This window comes from Macaca fascicularis, chromosome 14 (genome assembly GCF_037993035.2).
Source record: "Macaca fascicularis isolate 582-1 chromosome 14, T2T-MFA8v1.1".
NCBI classification, from domain to species: Eukaryota; Metazoa; Chordata; class Mammalia; order Primates; family Cercopithecidae; genus Macaca; species Macaca fascicularis.
The window spans coordinates 56,339,748-56,358,910 of NC_088388.1; the positions used below are offsets into that span (position 1 = coordinate 56,339,748).

The 19,163-nt window shown below is 44.0% G+C and overlaps 1 protein-coding gene across 15 annotated transcripts in view; it reads right to left on the reverse strand.

Moving 5' to 3' along the window:
• Positions 1 to 17,906, reverse strand: part of ZNF143 (zinc finger protein 143) — a 63,679-nt gene extending 45,773 nt beyond the window's left edge. For 4 of the 15 annotated variants that reach the window (XR_012423401.1, XM_045371477.3, XM_045371476.3 and 1 more), the window contains exons 1-6: positions 17,842 to 17,906; positions 7,993 to 8,107; positions 6,348 to 6,440; positions 5,093 to 5,176; positions 4,487 to 4,570; positions 838 to 1,034 (exon numbers count right to left, since the gene is read on the reverse strand). Coding sequence is in view for 11 of the 15 variants with exons in the window: in XM_045371477.3 (XP_045227412.1) it covers positions 838 to 1,034; positions 4,487 to 4,570; positions 5,093 to 5,176; positions 6,348 to 6,440; positions 7,993 to 8,107; positions 17,842 to 17,883 (615 nt within the window). In the remaining 4 variants the exon portion in view is untranslated. Of the gene's footprint in view, positions 1 to 837; positions 1,035 to 4,486; positions 4,571 to 5,092; positions 5,177 to 5,267; positions 5,341 to 6,347; positions 6,441 to 7,992; positions 8,112 to 17,841 lie in introns of all 15 variants that reach the window. The other 11 variants (XM_074014373.1, XM_074014371.1, XM_045371473.3 and 8 more) reach the window with 8 other exon arrangements.
• Between the last annotated feature and the right edge of the window lie 1,257 nt (positions 17,907 to 19,163).

Consider the following 19,163-nt stretch of genomic DNA (forward strand, 5'->3'; position numbering starts at 1 on the left):
CCTGGTTAAGTACATGGTTCAGGGAGAAGCTTGCAAAAACAACAAAAGAAAAAAAAAGTACATGGTGCTTCGTTATCATTTATTTTTGTGTATATTTGAAAATTTCCATAATAGGTTGGGCATGGTGGCTCACGCCAGTAATCCCAGCACTTTGGGAGGCTGAGGCAAGAGGATAATTTGAGCCCAGGAGTTCAAAACCAGCCTGGGCAAAAGAGCAAGACTCTGTCTCTATTTATTTTGTTTGTAAAGGAAAAAAAAGAAAATTTCCCTAATAAAAGTGAAAAAAAAAAAAACAAAACCTTTTAAGTTATATGAGAGATACATGTTCAATGCAGGGGAAAAATATCAGCCCTTTTGATATAAAACTTGAGACTTTCCTTTACTTTTCCTCATCTATAGTTACTACTTCTTAATTCATAAGCAGTTCCATTTATACTTTCTTTTATAGCTCTTCATCCTTGTATATCTTTTGGTGAATTACCTGCCACTCATTTCTCTTCTATAAGCCTTTACCCTATTCCCTTATTTTTTTTTCCCAGTCTTTCTACACTTCACTTAAGATAAATGCTGATCTCTTCGATACTGACTGATTTTGACTTTGAATTGCTAGTGTCTTTTTCTTTTTTTAATTTCTGAATTCGAGACAGGGATCTGTGCTCAAACAATCCTCCCATCTTGGCATCCCAAACTGCTAGGATTATAGGTGTGATATCACGCCATGGCTGGCCAAAATTGGCCAGTTTTTTTTGATGAGGTGTACTTTTTTGTTTTGTTTTCTTTTCATGAAAAATAAAGAAGTTATATATTGGACATTCTTAACATTGTGAAATGCTGTACCTTTGCTGCATACTGTTCCAAAGCACTGATGGTGTCGGGGTCAATTGTGGCATCCCCAGTGTGCAGACCTGCCACTGTCCCATCAGCCTGAATTGCCAAGATGGTGTCAGACTGCGGGACTTGCACTGCGTGGTGGATATAAGCTGTGGTGCCATCTTCCAGCTGAACCGCCTGTAATGCACTCTGGTCATAACTATCTGAGAGAGTGGAAGAGAATGGCATTAAATTAAAGGTAAAATCTGACAAATATTTACATATTGAAAGGAAGAGAGAAATGAGCTTTTATTGAGTAGTTTACTCTGAGTACTGGACCATGTACTTTATATGTGTTATTTCATTTAATCCTCACAGTAATTCTGCAAGGCAGGTATATTTACCGCCTTCATTGTATAAATGGGAACTCAGGTTTGGAGAAGTAACATCACTTTCCTTAGGAATCAGAAAATTTAAAAAACACTAACAGGCCGGGTGCAGTGGCTCAAGCCTATAATCCCAGCACTCTGAGAGGCCGAGACGGGCAGATCACAGGGTCAGGAGATTGAGACCATCCTGGCTAACACGGTGAAACACCCGCTCTACTAAAAATAGAAAAAAAATCAGCCGGGCATGGTGGCACACGCCTGTATTCCCAGCTCCTGGGGAGGCTAAGGCAGGAGAATCTCTTGAACCTGGGAAGCAGAGGTTGCAGTGAGCCAAGATTACGCCACTGCACTCCAGCCTGGGCAACGGAGCGAGAGTCCCTCTCAAAAAACAAACAAAAAAAAACCACACTAACAATTAACAGTCAAAAACAATATGTAGAGAAATCAGAATTTGAACTCATGTCAGTATAACTCCACAGTCCCTCCACGGTGTTTTTCTTTTTACCCTCTAAATGTCCACACTAAGATATATCTATATCTATAATGGTATCGATATGAAATTGTGATTTTATATCGAGATATATATATAGAGAGAGAGTGAAATAATAAATCTAGCCAGTTACAATTAACTTATGACTAAAACTTATTGATAAAGAAAAAAGTGTGCCCATGCGCAGTGGCTCACGCCTATGATCCTAGCACTTTGGGAGGCCAAGCTGGGCAGATCACAAAGTTAAGAGATCGAGACCATCCTGGCCAACATGGTGAAATCTCATCTCTACTAAAAATACAAAAAAAGTAGTTGGGCATGGTGGCGCGCACCTATAGTCCCAGCTGCTCAGGAGGCTGAAGCAGGAGAATCACTTGAACCTGAGAAGTGGAGGTTGCAGTGAGCCGAGATCGTGCCACTGCACTCCAGCCTGATGACAGAGCAAGACTCTGTCGAAAGAGAGAAAGAAAGAGAAGAGAGGAAGGAAGGAAGGAGGGAGGGAGGGAGGGAAAGAGGGAAGGAGGGAGGGAGGGAGGGAGGGAGGGAGGGAAGGAGGGAGGGAGGGAGGGAGGGAGGGAGGGAGGGAGGGAGGGAAGGAAGGAAGGAAGGAAGGAAGGGGTGTAGACTTTACATTTTTCCAACTGTAATTAAATTTATTTATAAATTTAAGTGTTTTAATTTTTTTAAAGATTCCTCCCTTTAGATTCACAACAAAACAGTCTTTCTAAAATGTGTTATGTCATTCTGTAATAAAATATTCTGTAGCTGGGCGCAGTGGCTCACTCCTGTAATCCCAGCACTTTGGGAGGCTGAGGTGGGTGGATCACCTGAGGTCAGGAGTTCGAGACCAGCCTGACCAACATGGTGACACCCCATCTCTACTAAAATGCAAAAATTAGCCGGGCGTAGTGGCGGGTGCCTGTAATCTCAGCTACTTGGGAGGCTGAGGCCAGAGAATCACTTGAAACCAGGAGGCGGAGGTTGCAGTGAGCCGAGATTGCGCCCCTGCACTCCAGCCTGGCAACAGAGTGAGACTCTCTCAAAAAAATAAATAAATAAAATAAAATAAAATATTCTCTAAAGTAGTAACAATAGGTAACATTTGTTGAGCATTTAGTATGTGACAAACACAGTTCTAAGTGCTTTACATGTTTGTGCATTCTGCCCTCACAACAACCCTACATATGATATGGACACGTACTATAATCCTCATTTTACAGATGATGAAACTAAAGAACAGAGAAGTAATCTGCTTAACGTCACACAACTAAAAAAAAACAAAACAGTAGTTTTGAATCTACATAGTCTGGCTGCAGAGCTGTACTCATCATTCCTACACATTCCACCTCAAAACTCTGAACTTCCTTAAACAAATGTAATAAGCATTAACGTTTTGTTGTATTTGCTTCAAATATTTTTGAAACTGTATACTTAGTTTCAATTAAACACAGTAGGCAAAGGACCTTGCTTTTAAAATTTTATATATATGTGTGTGTATATATATATATATATATATATATATATTTTTTTTTTTTTTTAAATTTTTGAGACAGAGTCTCACTTTGTTGCACAGGCTGGAGTGCAGTGGCACGATTTCGACTACACTGCAACCTCCTTCTGGGTACAAGCGATTCTCCTGCCACAGCCTCCTGAGTAGCCAGAATTAAAGGCATGCGCCACCACACCCGGCTAATTTTTGTATTTTTAGTAGAGACAGGGTTTTGCCATGTTGGCCAGGCTAGTCTCGAACCACTGACCTCAGGTGATCCGCCTGCGTCGGCCTCCCAAAGTGCTAGGATTACAGGCATGAACTACCGTGTCCAGCTAAAAAATTCTATTTAAGAGGAAGAAACAGGTTAGGCAAAGTGGTTCATGTATATGACCCCAGTGCTTTGGGAAGTCGGAGCAGGAGGACTTCTTGAGGCCAGGAGTTCAAGACTAGCTTGAAGCCAGAGGGCAAGACCCTATATTTAACAAAAAAAATTTAATCAGAAAATAAAAATTAAAATATTAGCTGGCTGTGGTGACACACACGTATAGTCCTAGATGCTCACGAGGCTGAGGCAGGAAAGTCCCTTGAGCCCAGGAATTCAAGGCTGTAGTGAGCTATGATCGTGCCACTGCTCTCTAGCCTAACAGAGTAAGATCTTATCTCTAAAATACAGAAATAAATAAAATATGAAGTTAACCATTTCAATGTTACATCGTGATTTTATTTCTTAGTCTTTTTAAAAAGTAGCCAAGGCTGCATTTAAAATATGAAATTAAGGCTGAGTGCAGTAGCTAACGCCTATAATCCCAGCACTTTGGGAGGCTGGCTTGAGGTCAGGAGTTTGAGATTAGCCCGGCAACACAGTAAGACCCTATCTCTACAAAAAATGAAAAAATTAGCCGGGAGTGGCGGCGTGCACCTGTAGTCCCAGCTATTCAGGAGGCTGAGGTGGGAGGATCCCTGAGCCTAGGAGTTTGAGCCTGCAGTGAGCTGTGCTTGCGCCACCACACTCCAGCCTGGCAACAGAGTGAGACCTTGTCTCTTAAAAAAAAAGCCAACCAAAAAAACAAAATGTGGCCTCTACTTTAAGTATTCCAGGGACCAATCATTTGGTTTGCTGTTCCAACTTGTCACTAGACATCTCAAATTGTAGGAAAATTTTTCCTTAAATCATGCCACCCTGTACTTTAATGAAGAAATACAATTCTTTCCTATGACAACACTTCAGAAGCTAAACGCAGGTCTTCTTTCCCCCTACACTCTCACTTCTCCCTTATTTTATTCGTACTTTCAAAGTTATTTTACCTTTGGAGGTGTGGTGAATAAATGCTGTGGTACCATCTTCTAACTGCACTGCTTGACCATCCTCTAGACGCAAACTGTCCCCTGCTCAAGAACAATGCTTACATTTAGATCTCATGTTTTCTAGCACATTCCAATTAACTCACTTAGCAACAAGAGTCAATAAACCATTAACACATTATAACAATCTATATTTGCTTCATGAGTCTTTGAACATTTAAGTAAGTTCAGCAAAGCTTCTCTGAGTCAGTGTTTAAAGGTAAAAAGATATTAGAATATTGGTTTTAGGAATATATACCAGTATTAAAGAGAGTTGAAAGAAGGGGAAAAATGAAGAAAATGAGAGACATGTACGATTCAACTCAAAAAACAGAAACATTCACTTAGGACTGTTACTCAATCTCCACAGTGCAGTCCAGTAACTTCTTTTCCATTATCTTTAAGAGAAAGTCTTGGTTAAGATCCACTCTGTGGTATCTATAATCTCCCTTTACAGAAGGAGGACTTGAGATCGAGCCCAAGTTTAGGTAGTAAGAGGGAGCTGCAGGCAGCAAATACTAAAAGCTGAGAATTAAAATGGTTTCCTGTGCTGTTATCTTAAATACTTACTACTTTTAGGTATGGGTACATGTTGAACATAGGCAGCAGAACCATCTTCCAACTGAATGACCTGGCCATCTATGAGTTTTCCATCTAGAACAAAAGATTCAAGACAATAAATTGGCACAAACAAAAATTTTAAACTTTATACAATTTCAAAATGATATCAACTATAAAAACATACACAACTTAAGCTCGTGTTCATCTTGATTCTTCCCTCAACGTTCTGAGGCAATTCAATAACACATCCAGTGATCCTACAGAAAGCAGAAAATCCTCCCTCAGCCATCCTTCCTCCCCTGCAATTTTCAATTAGATGAGGTCAAGAGGAAGAGTGGCTCATCACAGCAGGCTACATGAGTTCGACTGCTATACAGGTATTTTCAGAGTCACTTAGAATCAGTGACCATGACCGGGGGGGAGCTGAAGCTGGGAAGACAGACAGATATGTCAGTGTATGTGAGGTCAGTTGTCATTCTCATCCCTGAGGGCTAAAAGACCCTTGTTTATGTATGCATGTGTTCAGTAGGTTTCCATAAAAACAAAGAGTTTTTGAGGACTTGGCTGTTTCCTGGAGCAAAGCAAACACTAATTCAGAGACAATGTTAGATAAGCAAGACCAAATGTCTTTTTTTTTTTGAGACAGAGTTTTGCTCTTGTTGCCCAGGCCAGAGTGCAATGGTATGATCTCGGCTCACTGCAACCTCTGCCTCCTGGGTTCAAGCGACTCTCCTGCCTCAGCCTCCTGAGTAGCTGGGATTACAGGCATGCACCACCATGCCCAGCTAATTTTGTATTTTTAGTAGAGACAGGGTTTCTCCATGTTGGTCAGGCTGGTCTCGAACTTCCGACCTCAGGTGATCTGCCCGCCTCGGCCTCCCAAAGTGTTGGGATTACAGGCATGAGCCACCGTGCCCAGCCCCAAATGTCTTTACTCTTACACATATTTAGTAAAAATATGAAATAATGACCTGAAGTAAAGAAGCAAGAAAGGTCTTACTAGAAAATAGTCCAGACATACTCCTTGCTCTCCTCTCCCCCACTAATTTTGATATCCCAGGGTATCTTCCAAGTATCTCAAGGGACGACCCCAAATTATATTTAAAAAAAAAAAAAAAGGAATTAAACTGAAATGACTTAAAATTATCATGTGCAATACAACATCTTTAGGAGAGATAGGAAAGGTGGGATAGCTTCTAGGTGCTCCAACTCACAGGTCATAAATCACTGGTGTTAACCAATCAGCCATATGTGAGGCACATACCTTTAGAATTGTGTTGTATGTAAGCAGTAGAACCATCTGCAAGTGTTACTGCTTGCAAGCTTACGCCTTCCATATTTTCTAAGTTGTCACCATCTATTACAAAAAAAAAAATCAGTATTTTCTTTAGACAGCTAGCATATGGACACGCTAATTTTTTTAAAAAATAAAGATCAGAAAAAAGGTAGATTGCTTAACTCAGACTCAAAATGAGATTTAGTGGCCAGGTGTGGTGGCTCACGCCTGTAATCACAGCACTTTGGAGAGATGGGTGGATCACAAGGTCAGAAGTTTGGGACCAGCCTGGCCAATGTGGTGAAACCCTGTCTCTAATAAAATACAAAAAATTGCTGGGCGCGGTGGCTCAAGCCTGTAATCCCAGCACTTTGGGAGGCCGAGACGGGCGGATCACGAGGTCAGGAGATCGAGACCATCCTGGCTAACACGGTGAAACCCCATCTCTACTAAAAAATACAAAAAACTAGCTGGGCGAAGTGGCGGGCGCCTGTGGTCCCAGCTACTCGGGAGGCTGAGGCAGGAGAATGGCGTAAACCCGGGAGGCGGAGCTTGCAGTGAGCTGAGATCCGGCCACTGCACTCTAGCCTGGGCGACAGAGCCAGACTCAGTCTCAAAAAAAAAAAAAAAAAAAAATACAAAAAATTAGCCGGGCACGGTGGTGCGCGCCTGTAGTCCCAGCTACTTGGGAGGCTGAGGCAGAAGAATTGCTTGAACCCAGGAGGCAGATGTTGCAGTGAGCTGAGATTGTGCCACTGCACTCCAGCCTGGGCGACAGAGCCAGACTTCGCCTCAAAAAAAAAAAAAAAAAAGTGAGATTTAGTACTTACCAAAAAAATAGGCTGGGAACAAAAGGCTCATGCCTGTAATCCCAGCACTTTTGGAGGCTGAGGTGGGTGGATGGCTTGAGTCCAGGAGTTCGAGACTAGCCTGGGCAACATGGTGAAACCATGTCTCTACTAAAAATAAAATAATTAGCTGGGCACGCTAGTGCATGCCTGTAGTCTCAGCTACTTGGGAGGCTGAGGTGACAGGATGTCTTAAGCCCAGGAGGCAGAGGTTGCAGTGAGCCGAGATTGTGCCACTGCACTCCAGCCTGGGCGACAAAGCGAGACCTTGTCTCAAAAAAAAAAAAAAGAAAAAGAAAAAAAAAATTACGTGCCCTACTGTACCCACACCAAGGTAAAAAATACACATAGAGGCCAGGCGCAGTGGCTCATGCCTGTAATCCCAGCACTTTGGGAGGCCGAGGCAGGTTGATTACCTGAGGTCAGGAGTTTGAGAACAGCCTGGCCAATGTGGTGAAACCCTGTCTCTACTAAAAATACAAAAATTAGCTGGCGTAATGGTGCGTGCCTATAATCCCAGCTACTCAGGAGGCTGAGGCAGGAGAGTCGCTTGAACTTGGGAGGCAAAGGTTGCAGTGAGCCGACATTGCGCCATTGCACTGCAGCCTGGGCAACAAGAGTAAAACTCTGTCCCGTTTCAAAAAAAAAAAAAAAACCCTCATAGAAAGACCTAGGTTTATATATATTGTTTTCTGCTAAATCAGGAACTAGGAAGTTGTAAATTTTCATTTTCTTTTAAGATAAATGATATTTTCAAACTCATCCCTTCAAACACAACTGCTCACCTGCCACTGTGACTGCCTCTGTCAAGCACAGGGTAACATGCTGAGCCTCCATCCCTCCTCCAGGAAACTCTGTCATTCCCTGAGAATCTCGATTTATTTGGGCTAACAACATCTTCTACCTTGAAGAAAAATAAAGACACTTGGGAACAAAGAATGATACATATGAAATGAAAGTTACAAAGAATATTTGTGAATCACAAAAAACTGCTGAGGATGTAATGGTGTTGGAAATAAGATAAAATTTCACTCAATATGTAGGGTAAGAGTATTAGCCCGAAGTCCAAGGCATGCATCTCATAATTCAACAATTCAAACTGATGGGCACAATCTTTTATCAGTGTGCTCAGCAACTTAGAAGCACACTGACAAATTGTACCCATCAGTTTTGTATGATCTCTAAAATTCCCATAATTTGACTCCTTTGGGTTTAGCATTGTTGAAGATTCCCACTTACAATGTGTCAGCATATTTTGTTGACTTAATCTTCAGAAATCTACCCCGAATCTGGCTACCTCTCACAACCTTCACCATTACTTCCCTGATCCAAGCCACAACCAGTCTCTCATCTGCATTACTGTAACAGCATCCTAACTTATTTCCCTGCTTCTCCATTAGCCTCCTACACTCTTCTTTTGACATAGCAGTCAGTGTCCTTTGAAGGGAAAAGTGAGCTCATGTCCCTCTTCTACTCAAAACCTTCCGAGGACTCCTCATCAGAGTAAAATCCCCAAATCCTTACACTGACCAATGAGGCTAATGATCTTGCCCCTCATTTCCTACTACTCACCATCTCATTCACTCCACTTCAGCTACAGTGGCATCCCTGCTTTTCCTCAAGCATACTGGATGTTCTGCTGCCTTAAGACGTGTTCATTTGAGTTTCCTTCTGCCTGAAACATTTTCCCCAGTATCTTCAGTATTTATTCCCTCACCTCTTCAAATCTTTGCTCAAATGGAATGAGAGCTTCTCTGTCCATCCCATTTCAAACTGTACCTCCCAACTGCTCAATCACGGTAAACCCCAGCCTTTTTTTCCCCTCCATATTTCTGCACAGTCCTTATTATTTGACAAATTACATGTATTTACTTATTTAGTTTATCTATTTCCCCTTCCATGAGAATGGACAGAGATTTTTTTTTTTGTTTGCTCACTGCTGACTCTAGTGCCTAAAAAGTGCTTGGCCCATAGCAGAAGTACAATAGGTATTGAATAAGTGGATGAATGGGCAACTCTTCTATGAATCACCAACACAACCTCCTTCTTCCCTTCTACCTCCAGGTCTCCTTACCTCTGTGGACCTTGGCTTACCTCAAACAGTAGCTAGGATAATTTAGCTGCCTTGGGCCAGGGAACTGAACCAGATGTCTTGAGGATGACCTTTCCAGGTCCAAAGATCTGACTTAGCATCAATATTTAAAAAAGCAGGATGGGCGCGGTGGCTCACGCCTGTAACCCCAGCACTTTGGGAGGCCCAGGTGGGTGGATCGCCTGAGGTCAGGAGTTCAAGGCTAGCCTGGCCAACATGGTGAAACCCTGTCTCTACTAAAACTACAAAAAAACATTAGCTGAGCATGGTGGTGCAAGCCTGTAATCCTAAGCTACTCAGGAGGCTGAGGCAGGAGAATCGTTTGAACCCAGGAGGCGGAGGTTGCAGTGAGCTGAGATCGTGCCATTGCACTCCAGTCTGGGCTACAAGAGTGAAACTCCGTCTCAAAAAATAAATAAGTAAATAAATAAATAAATAAATAAAAGAGCAATACACAGATAGTAGTAATAATTTGTAATTCATTTTACGTTTAGGATTGTTTGAAGAAATTTGTCTTGGAAATACTATGAACTATACCCTCATTAGACCAAAAGTGGGAACTACTGTTCATATACACAAAAAGGTATCAGTGCTATGATAAAAGTCAGTCAAGGCTGGGTACAGTGGCTCACACCTGAATTCACAGCACTTTGAAAGGCCAAGGCAGATGGATCACCTGAGGTCAGGAGTTTGAGACTAGCCTGGCCAACATGGTGAAACCCTGTCTCTACTAAAAATACAAAAAAATTAGCTGGATGTGGTCGCACGCACACTTTAAGAAAAAAAATAAAAAGTTAAAGGGTGACCTTTTAGGTACAAAAGGATCCATAATTTATAACTGTTCATAGAACAAGATGGAACGTCATTTCCTTGGCACCTCCAAAGGCTGACAGAGAAAACTCAAAGTAACACCAGTACCCTACTGTTAAGACCCGTGGGCTGCGTGCAGCAGCTCGCACCTGTAATCCCAGCACTTTGGGAGGCCAGGGTGGATGGATCACCTGAGGTCAGGAGTTCAATACCAGCCTGATCAACAAGGTGAAACCCCGTCACTATCAAAAATACAAAAATTAGCCGGGCGTGGTAGTGCACGCCTGTAATCCCAGCTACTTGGGAGGCTGAGGCAGGAGAACTGCCTGAACCCGGGAGGCAGAGGTTGCAGTGAGCCGAGATCACAACACTGCACTCCAGGCTGGGCAACAAGAGCGAAACTCCGTCTCGGGGCGTGGGGGAGGTAAAAAAGAAAAAGACCCCTGCTGAGTATAAAATTAGCATAGGCTAATTTTCAGTCACAAAAAGACAAATACTGCATTACTCCACTTTTTTTTTTTTTTTTTTGAGACAGCGTCTCACTGTAGCCGAAGCTAGAACGCAATGGCGTGATCTCAGCTCACTGCAACCTCCACCTCCCAGGTTCAAGCGATTCTCATGCCTCAGCCTCTCAAGTAGCTAGGATTACAGGTGTGTGCCACACCTGGCTCGTTTTTGTATTTTTAGTAGAGGTGGGGTTTCACCATATTGGCCAGGCTGGTGTCAAACTTCTGACCTCAAGTGATCTGCATGCCTCAGCCTCCCAAAGTACTGGGATTACAAGGGTGAGCCACTGCGCCCAGAAAATATATGATATATATTTGAGAGTCGAGTCTCACTGTCACCCACGCTGGACTGCAGTGGCAGGACCCTGCAACCTCAAATTCTTGGGCTCATGTGATCCTCTTGCCTCAGCCTCCTGAGTAGCTGGGATTATAGAAATAAGCCACACCCAGTGTTGAGTTATATTTAAATATAGCCAGAGTCTAAGCATGTTCCATTAAATAAACATCATTTAGTGAAGTAAAAAGTAATTAGAATGTGCTGGCAAATGAGACAAAGTTCTCACAGACTCCATAAGATGCTAAGGGTTAAAGTATGGGGAAAGAGTTTATACTGCCAATTTTAATTGGGGCAGTAGAATATCCTACTGGATGGGTGAAATGTTGAAACTTGAAGGCTTTGTGCAGTTCCAGGACTATTCCAAAACTGAATATATGAAACTGACTGGCAGGTAGGTACAGCCTGATACCTTTGAAGTGACAACAGAGATAGGGCCTGCTAGGCTTAAAGCTAAAAATACCTGACAGAAAAGAGCTGAGAGCAGAGACAAGAATTTAGAAATGAACATCTAGGTCTAGTCATCAGGTATGCCCAGTTTGGTGATGGTTTGATCTTAACTGAACCACTGATGTGCAAAAGAACAAAAAACACTTCTCTTAAACTTCGTAAACTGGTGTTACAGGCGCACACCACCATGCCCAGCTAATTTTTTGTATTTTTAGTAGAGAAGGGTTTTCACCATGCTGGCCAGGCTGGTCTTGAACTCCTGACCTCACGATCCACCCACCTTAGCTTCCCAAAGTGCATGAGCCATTGCACCAGCCAGCCATGAGTTTTACTCTTCAAAATTTTTGTTGTCGGGCATGGTGGCTCACACCTATAATTCTAGCACTTTGGGTGGGTGAGGCTGGTGGAGCACCTGAAGTCAGGAGTTTGAGAACGGCCTGGCCAACATGGCAAAACCCTGTCTCTACTAAAAATACAAGAAAATCAGCCGGGTATGGTGATGTGTGCCTATAATCCCAGATACTCTGGGGGCTGAGGCAGGAGAATCACTTGAACCCGGGGGGTGGAGGCAGCAGTGAGCCAAGATCGTGCCACTGCACTCCAGCCTGAGCAACAGAGTGAAACTCTATCTCGAAAAAAAAAAAACACTTCTTTTTCATCCTCTCACTTAAGAGTATTACCCTATTGTAATATTTAAAAGTATTACAGTAATCTGTCTGCGCCATGTTCTCATCGTTTCAGTCTAGTAACCCTGTCAGCTATTTTATTGTGTTTTGTAGACCACTAAAATTTTCCTTGCAGGCTGGGCATGGTGGCTCACACCTGTAATTGCAGCACCTGGGAAGGCCAAGGAGGGAAGACGGCTTGAGGCCAGGAGTTCAAGACCAGCCCAGGCAACACAGTGAAACCCTGTCTCTACTGAAAAAAGAAAAAAATTATGCTGGGCATAGTGGCTCACATCTATAATCTCAGCACTTTGGGAGGCCGTGGTGGGTGGATCACCTAAGGTCAGGAGTTTGAGACCACCCTGGCCAACGTGGTGAAACCCAGTCACTACTGAAAATACAAAAATTAGCCAGGCGTGGTGACAGATGACTGCAATCCCAGCTACTTGGGAGGGTGAGGCAGGAGAATCACTTGAACCCGGAAGACGTAGGTTGCAGTGAGCCGAGATTGTGTCACTGCACTCCAGCCTGGGCAACAAGAGCAAGACTCCGTCTCAAAAAAAAAAAAAAAAAAGAAAAAAATTAGGCCAAGCATGGTAGCTCACGTCTGTAATCCCAGCACTTTGGGAGGTTGAGGTGGGTGGATCACCTGAGGTAAGGAGTTCAAGACCAGCCTGGCCAACTAGGTGAAACCCTGTCTCTACTAAAAATACAAAAATTAGCCAAGTGTGGTGGCGGGTGTCTGTAATCCCAGCTACTCAGGAGGCTAAGGAAGGAGAATCACTTGAACCTGGGAGTTGGAGGCTGCAGTGAGCCGAGATCTACCACTGCACTCCAGCCTGGGCGAACTCCATCTCAAAAAAAAAAAAAAAAAAAAAAAAAAATTAACCAGACATAGTGGCTTGGACCTGTAATACCAAGCTACTTGGCAGGCTGAGGAGGAGGGAGGATCACTTGGGCCTGGGAGGTACAGGCTGCACTGAGCTGTGATTGTGCCACTGCACTCCTGCCTGGGAAACAGAGAGAAATCCTCCCAAAAGCAAAAAAACAAAAAACAAAAAAAACCCTTTTCCTTGCACACAATATTGTAATATAAATTTAAAACTTAATAAGTCCTTTGGGAGGCCAAGACGGGCAGATCACGAGGTCAGGAGATCAAGACCATCCTGGCTAACACGGTGAAACCCTCTCTCTACAAAAAATACAAAAAAAAAAAAAAAAAAAAAAAAAATTAGCCAAGCGTGGTGGCAGGCATCTGTAGTCTCAGCTACTCGGGAGGCTGAGACGGGAGAATGATGTGAACCTGGGAGGGGGAGCTCGCAGTGAGCTGAGATCACGCCACTGCACTCCAGCCTGGGCGACAGAGTGAGACTCCATCTTAGAAAAAATAAATAAATAAATAAAGATAAGTCCCAGACAGGCACAGTGGCTCACAAGGTCAGGAGTTCAAGACCAGCCTGGCCAACATGCTGAAACCCTGTCTCTACTAAAATTAAAAAAAAATAGCTGGGCGTGCTGGTGCATGTCTGTAATCCCAGCTACTTGGGAGGCTGAGGCAGGGGAATCATTCGAACCACCGGGAGGTGGAGGTTGCAGTGAGCTGAGATCATACCACTGAACCCCAGCCTGGGTGACAGAGTAAGACCCCGTCTCAAAACAAATAAAATAAATAAAATAATAAGTCCCAATAGCTTAACAAATCAAACATTTTCATTTTTCCTGGTTTTATTCTCTAGCCTTGCTAGCCACACACATACATAATTTTTACAGCATAATTATCATACAGATAACATTTGGTATTCAGCTTTTTTCATTTCTATAAATTTTCCTAAGTTGTCAAAAATTGATCACTTTTAACTCACATTTAACAAATTAGTTACCCTTACAGGCCATTTAGTATTTTTTTTTTTTTTTTGAGACGGAGTCTCCCTCTGTCCCCCAGGCTGGAGCACAGCGACGCAATCTTGTCTAACTGCAACCTCAGCCTCCCGGGTTCAAGCAATTCCCCTGCCTCAGCCTCCTGAGTGGCTGGGATTACAGGTGACCACCACCACGCCCAGCTAATTTTTTGTATTTTTTTAGTAGAGATGAGATTTCACCATGTTGGTCAGGCCGGTCTTGAACTCCTGACCTTGTGATCCACCCGCCTCGGCCTCCCAAAGTCCTGGGATTACAGGCATGAGCATTATTCTTATTATGTAATTAACATGCACCATTTATTGATTGATTGATTGCTTGATTGATTGAGACAGATCTTGCTCTGTCCCCCAGGCTGGAGTGCAGTAGTGCAATCTCAGCTCACTGCAACCTCTGCCTCCTGGGTTCAAGCGATTCTTCTGCTTCAGCCTCCCGAGTAGCTGGGATTACAGGCATGGACCACCATGCTCGGCTAAGTTTTATATTTTTAGTAGAGACAGGGTTTTGCCATGTTGGCCAGGTTGGTCTCAAATTCCTGACCTTAGGTGATCCACCCATCTCAGCCTCCCAAAGTACTGGGATTATAGGCGTGAGCCACCGCGCCCGGCCTACAAACATTTTTTTAAAAATTAGCTGGGCATGGTGGTGTGCACTTGTAGTCCTAGCTACTCAGGAGTCTGAGGTGGGAGGATGGCTTGTGCCAGGGAGGTTGAGGCTACAGTGAGCTGAGATCATGCCACTGCACTCTAGTCTGGGTGAGAGTGAGACCCTGTCTCTTAAAAAAAATTGATTTTTAAAAAAATATCTATACACAAATACACACACACACACACACACACACACACACACACACACACACACACACGGCATCCCTAAATGAAACATGTAGGCATTTAAAAGAATGAGATCTATCTATTTGAAACAGTGAGAAACATGTCCAAGACACATGGTAAGTGGGAAAAAGCAAGTTGCAGAAGAGCAGATACCATATGATTGCATTCATGTTTTTAAAAATGTATATAGATATCTGTATATGCTTGCATGAACATTTAAAAATTCAGTGCTTACCTTCCAGAAATGGAACTATGCTATGAGGGTGGAGTGGTTTTTTATTTTAAAAATAAAACCATGTAGTAGAGGCACAGTTCAATACAGTCATGCTATATTTCTGTGAAGAACACAATGAGCCCTTACTTCACAGCAACATCCCAACACACAGGAAAGGACTATGAACATTTTGCAAACCATGTATCTGATAAGGGATTTCTATCTAGAGCGTATAAAGTACTCTCACAACCCAGTCATAATAAGATGAATAATTCAACTTTAAAATCGGTAAAGGATCCAAACAGACATTTCTCCAATGATTATAAATGATCACTAGGCATACAAAAAAATGCTCAACATTATTAACCGTCAGGGAAATGCAAATCAAACTTACAAGAGACACCATTTCATTCATACTAGAAAAATATAATCAAAAAGACTGATGATAACAAGTGTTAGTAAGGATGTGGAGAAACTGGAACCTTTACACATTGCTGGTAGGAATGTAAAGGTGGTGCAGCCACATTGAAAAAGTTTTAGAGTACCTCAAGAAGTTTAACAGAGTTACTATATGACCCAGCAATTCTATTCCTAGGTATTCTACTCTCAAGAGAAATGAAAACCTATGTCCACACGAAAACTTTTGTACAAATGTTCATAGCATTATGCATAATAGCCAAAGGGTGGAAACAACCCAAATGTCCATCAACAGCGAATGGATAAGTAAAATGTACTATGTTCACACAATGAAATATTACTTGGCAATAAAAAGAAAGTACTGATACGTTATAACATAAATGATCCTGGACAAGACTACATACTACATGATTCCATTTATGTGAAATATCCAGAATAGGCAAATATGCAAACTAGTAGTGGGGTGGGACAACTGAGAGGAAATGGGGAGTAACTGCTAATGGGTATAGCTTCTTTTGGGGGTGATGAATATGTTGTAAAATTGATTGTAGTGATGGTTGCGCAACTCTGAATATGTTAAAATTCAACTTTATTTTTGAGATGGAGTTTCACTCTTGTTGTCCACGCTGGATTGCAATGGTGCAACCTCGGCTCACTGCAACCTCCACCTCCTGGGTTCAAGCGATTCTCCTGCCTCAGTCTCCTGAGCAGCTGGGATATAGGCACCTGCCACCGCACCCAGCTAATTTTTGTATTTTTTGTAGAGAAGGGGTTTTCACCACGTCGGCCAGGCTGGTCTCAAACTCCTTACCTCAGGTGATCCACCCGCCTTGGCCTCCCCAAGTGCTGGGATTACAGGTGTGAGCCCCCACGCCCAGGCTAAAATTAAACTAATTGTAACTTTTTTTTTTCCTTTTTGAGACAGGTCTCTCTGTCACCCAGACAGGAGTACAGTGGCACAATCATGGCTCACTGTAGCCTGGAACTCCTGGGTTCAAGTGATCCTCTCACCTCTGCCTCCAAGAACCTGGGACTACAGGCACACGCTGATCTGACTTAAAAAAAATGGCTTTTTTGTAGAAACGGGGGAGGGCCGTTTCCCTATGCTGCCCAGGCCTAATTACACATTTTAAATGGGTGAACTGTAAGGTATGTGAATTACATCAATAAAGCTATTTTAAAAAAATAAAGGGGGGGCTTCTGTAAAGGAAAAAAAAGACACTCAAATATCTGTAGACAGCTGACCGCTCACAGAATTTCCAAATAGTGGACACTGACAAAAAAAAATTTCCAAACAGTCAAAATACGCAGGATAAAATTAGCGATGCATGTTATGGGTGCTTTTGAGTGATCTCCTTGTTACGTATTTTCTTACTAAATGTAAATTTGATTTACATACTCAGCAAGAAAAAACATTAAATACTGCACCGTTTTCTGTCAACCACAGGAAAACATAAGTATCTTCTGGTAAGATTCAGGACAAACCCGACCACAATCTCGAACCTACAATTTCTCCCCACATCCTCACTTGATTATACCAGCTGATTTAAACACTTCCAAGGCAAAGGCTGACGTTGATTTTAAACAAATAAATGGGCTGGCGATGGTATTCTTCTTTCGTCTTTTTAACTTCGTTACTATGTGGGGAAAAAAATGTCAAAAGCAAAAGGGGAAGGAATAAAAACTGGTTCACGTTCCACAATAATATGTTTCAAAGCGACTTATAAGGATTTGCTCACTCTTTTGGCCAAAACTGGAGAAAAGGACGATAAAATTGTAAATTTCTAATATTCGATGTTAGACCTCAGTAACCTATTTTTTTTTTTTAATAAAAGAAAGGGTGTCGGGGAAACAATCTGCCCACGATACGGATGGGAGGGAACCGCTACGTGCGATCGGCAGGCGGGGTGCTGGGAGGGCCTGGGCCAGCCCTGTCCTCGGCGCCACCGCTGCGGCCTGGTGCCGCCCGTGGGCCCGGCGTCCCAGGCGGCGGAACTCTGCCTCCGCGGCGCCTGGGGACTCGCTCCGCGCGGAGGTCAGGCCGAGAAACGCGGCCAAGGTTCCCGAGGGCTCCACCCTCCCCTCTTTCACTCCCTCCCGTTGGCGGTCCCCTGAGGGAAACAGGCGGGGCGTATCGCTCAGAGACGATTGGGGGGGGTTGAGTCCTCAGCGAGAAAAGCTCCGCCGCCTAGAGTGGCGGCCGCGGGTTATTAATAAACTCCGCTTCTGCCCAGACGGCGCTACTGCGGCCGGCCCATAGAATCGGCAAGGCCTGCGGCGGAGGCTGAGCAACGGGAGCCGGAGCCCGGGCCCAAGCGGGCCCGCGCCGCCGCGCTGAGGGCGGCGGCCGGGCGGAGAATAATGCACACTGGGTAAAAACACATTTATATACGAACCTCCGAGAAAATTTTCCAACAATTCCTTCGTCCGACCACCATGCACCAGGACAGGAAACAGCCGTCCGGCCCCCAGGCCCCGCAACCCGCATAGTGTGTCTGAGGCCCGCCCCCAGCTTCCATTGGGCTGTCATTACATCACTCACAGGATGCTTCCGGCTTTCCATTGGCCCACGTTTAGTCGACGCAAAAGAAAACCGCCCTAGCCGCGCCCCCTCATCTGACGTCATCCAAGCCTGACTTTACAGCCCGCTCCTGAGTGGCTCGCGCAAAATGCAGAGTCAAAACTCCTGTGTCTGACTGGTTGACAGAACCGCTCATCCCAGACGGACACCGCCTCACTGACTAGTGAGTTACACCGATTCTGGGGCCCCAGCGGGAGGCGCCATTTTGTAGCGAGGGAGGGAGGCTGGTCCTTGTGATTACCCGGGAGGGAGAAGGGGTGACGAGCGCCATTTTCCCCACAGGGGCGAGAGTCGGCCTTGGTTCTCCCGGTGGGCTTGCCGGAGTGCGTTCTGCAGACCAGAAGGGCTTTGCCTAGCGATTGCTGAATGCTGAATAGCAGCCCGCTGGGAGGGAAGTCGAAGGGAGGAATAGGACAGAATGAGAGACCTGACCTTTCCCTGGAGGTTTCAGTGCCGGCCGAGGCCCTTGGTCTTGGTCTAGGGCCCTGCATTCCCGAGAGCTGCTGTATGCCGGGGATTGGCTTCCAAGCCTGTCTGAGCTTCTCCAGTCGCCGGGGCATCGCCATGCGGTGGGAGGGTGAGCCTTCCTCTCCTGCTGAAATTCTGGCGGCTTGGCAACCGGCTGGGGGGTCTTGGATTCCGCTGGGAGACACCACGGATGCTTTGTGCTTTCACGTAGTTTCGGTTTAAAATTTGAAGGCATCAGAAATGGTGTCGCGAACTAATAAAGGAAATTCAAAAGGATGGGAAAAGCATTCAGTCTGGTTCCCTAAAGTTATTAAGAATGGGTACAACTTAATTGTGTCCGTTGTGGTAATGCTTCTTGTAGCTCTCAACCCAGCCCTTTCTAAACCGTTGGATATACTTACTAGTCAGTTCCGAAGGCACTCAGTACAAATTTGCTTTGGCGCACCCGGCCGACTAAAGATGAGGTGGGTGTATTAGACTCAAAATGTCTTAAGTTGGCCAGGCCAGGGTTAGAATTGAGCTACCAAGAGAATGAGAGGCTACCCTGTTGTGAAAGATTTAGATCCCGCTTAGAAAAACAGAAATCTGGATGATGTTCAACTTAATGTCTTGCATTTCAGACGATTATCGAATGGACGGGGATAAATAAAAAAGATGTTAAAGATAGCC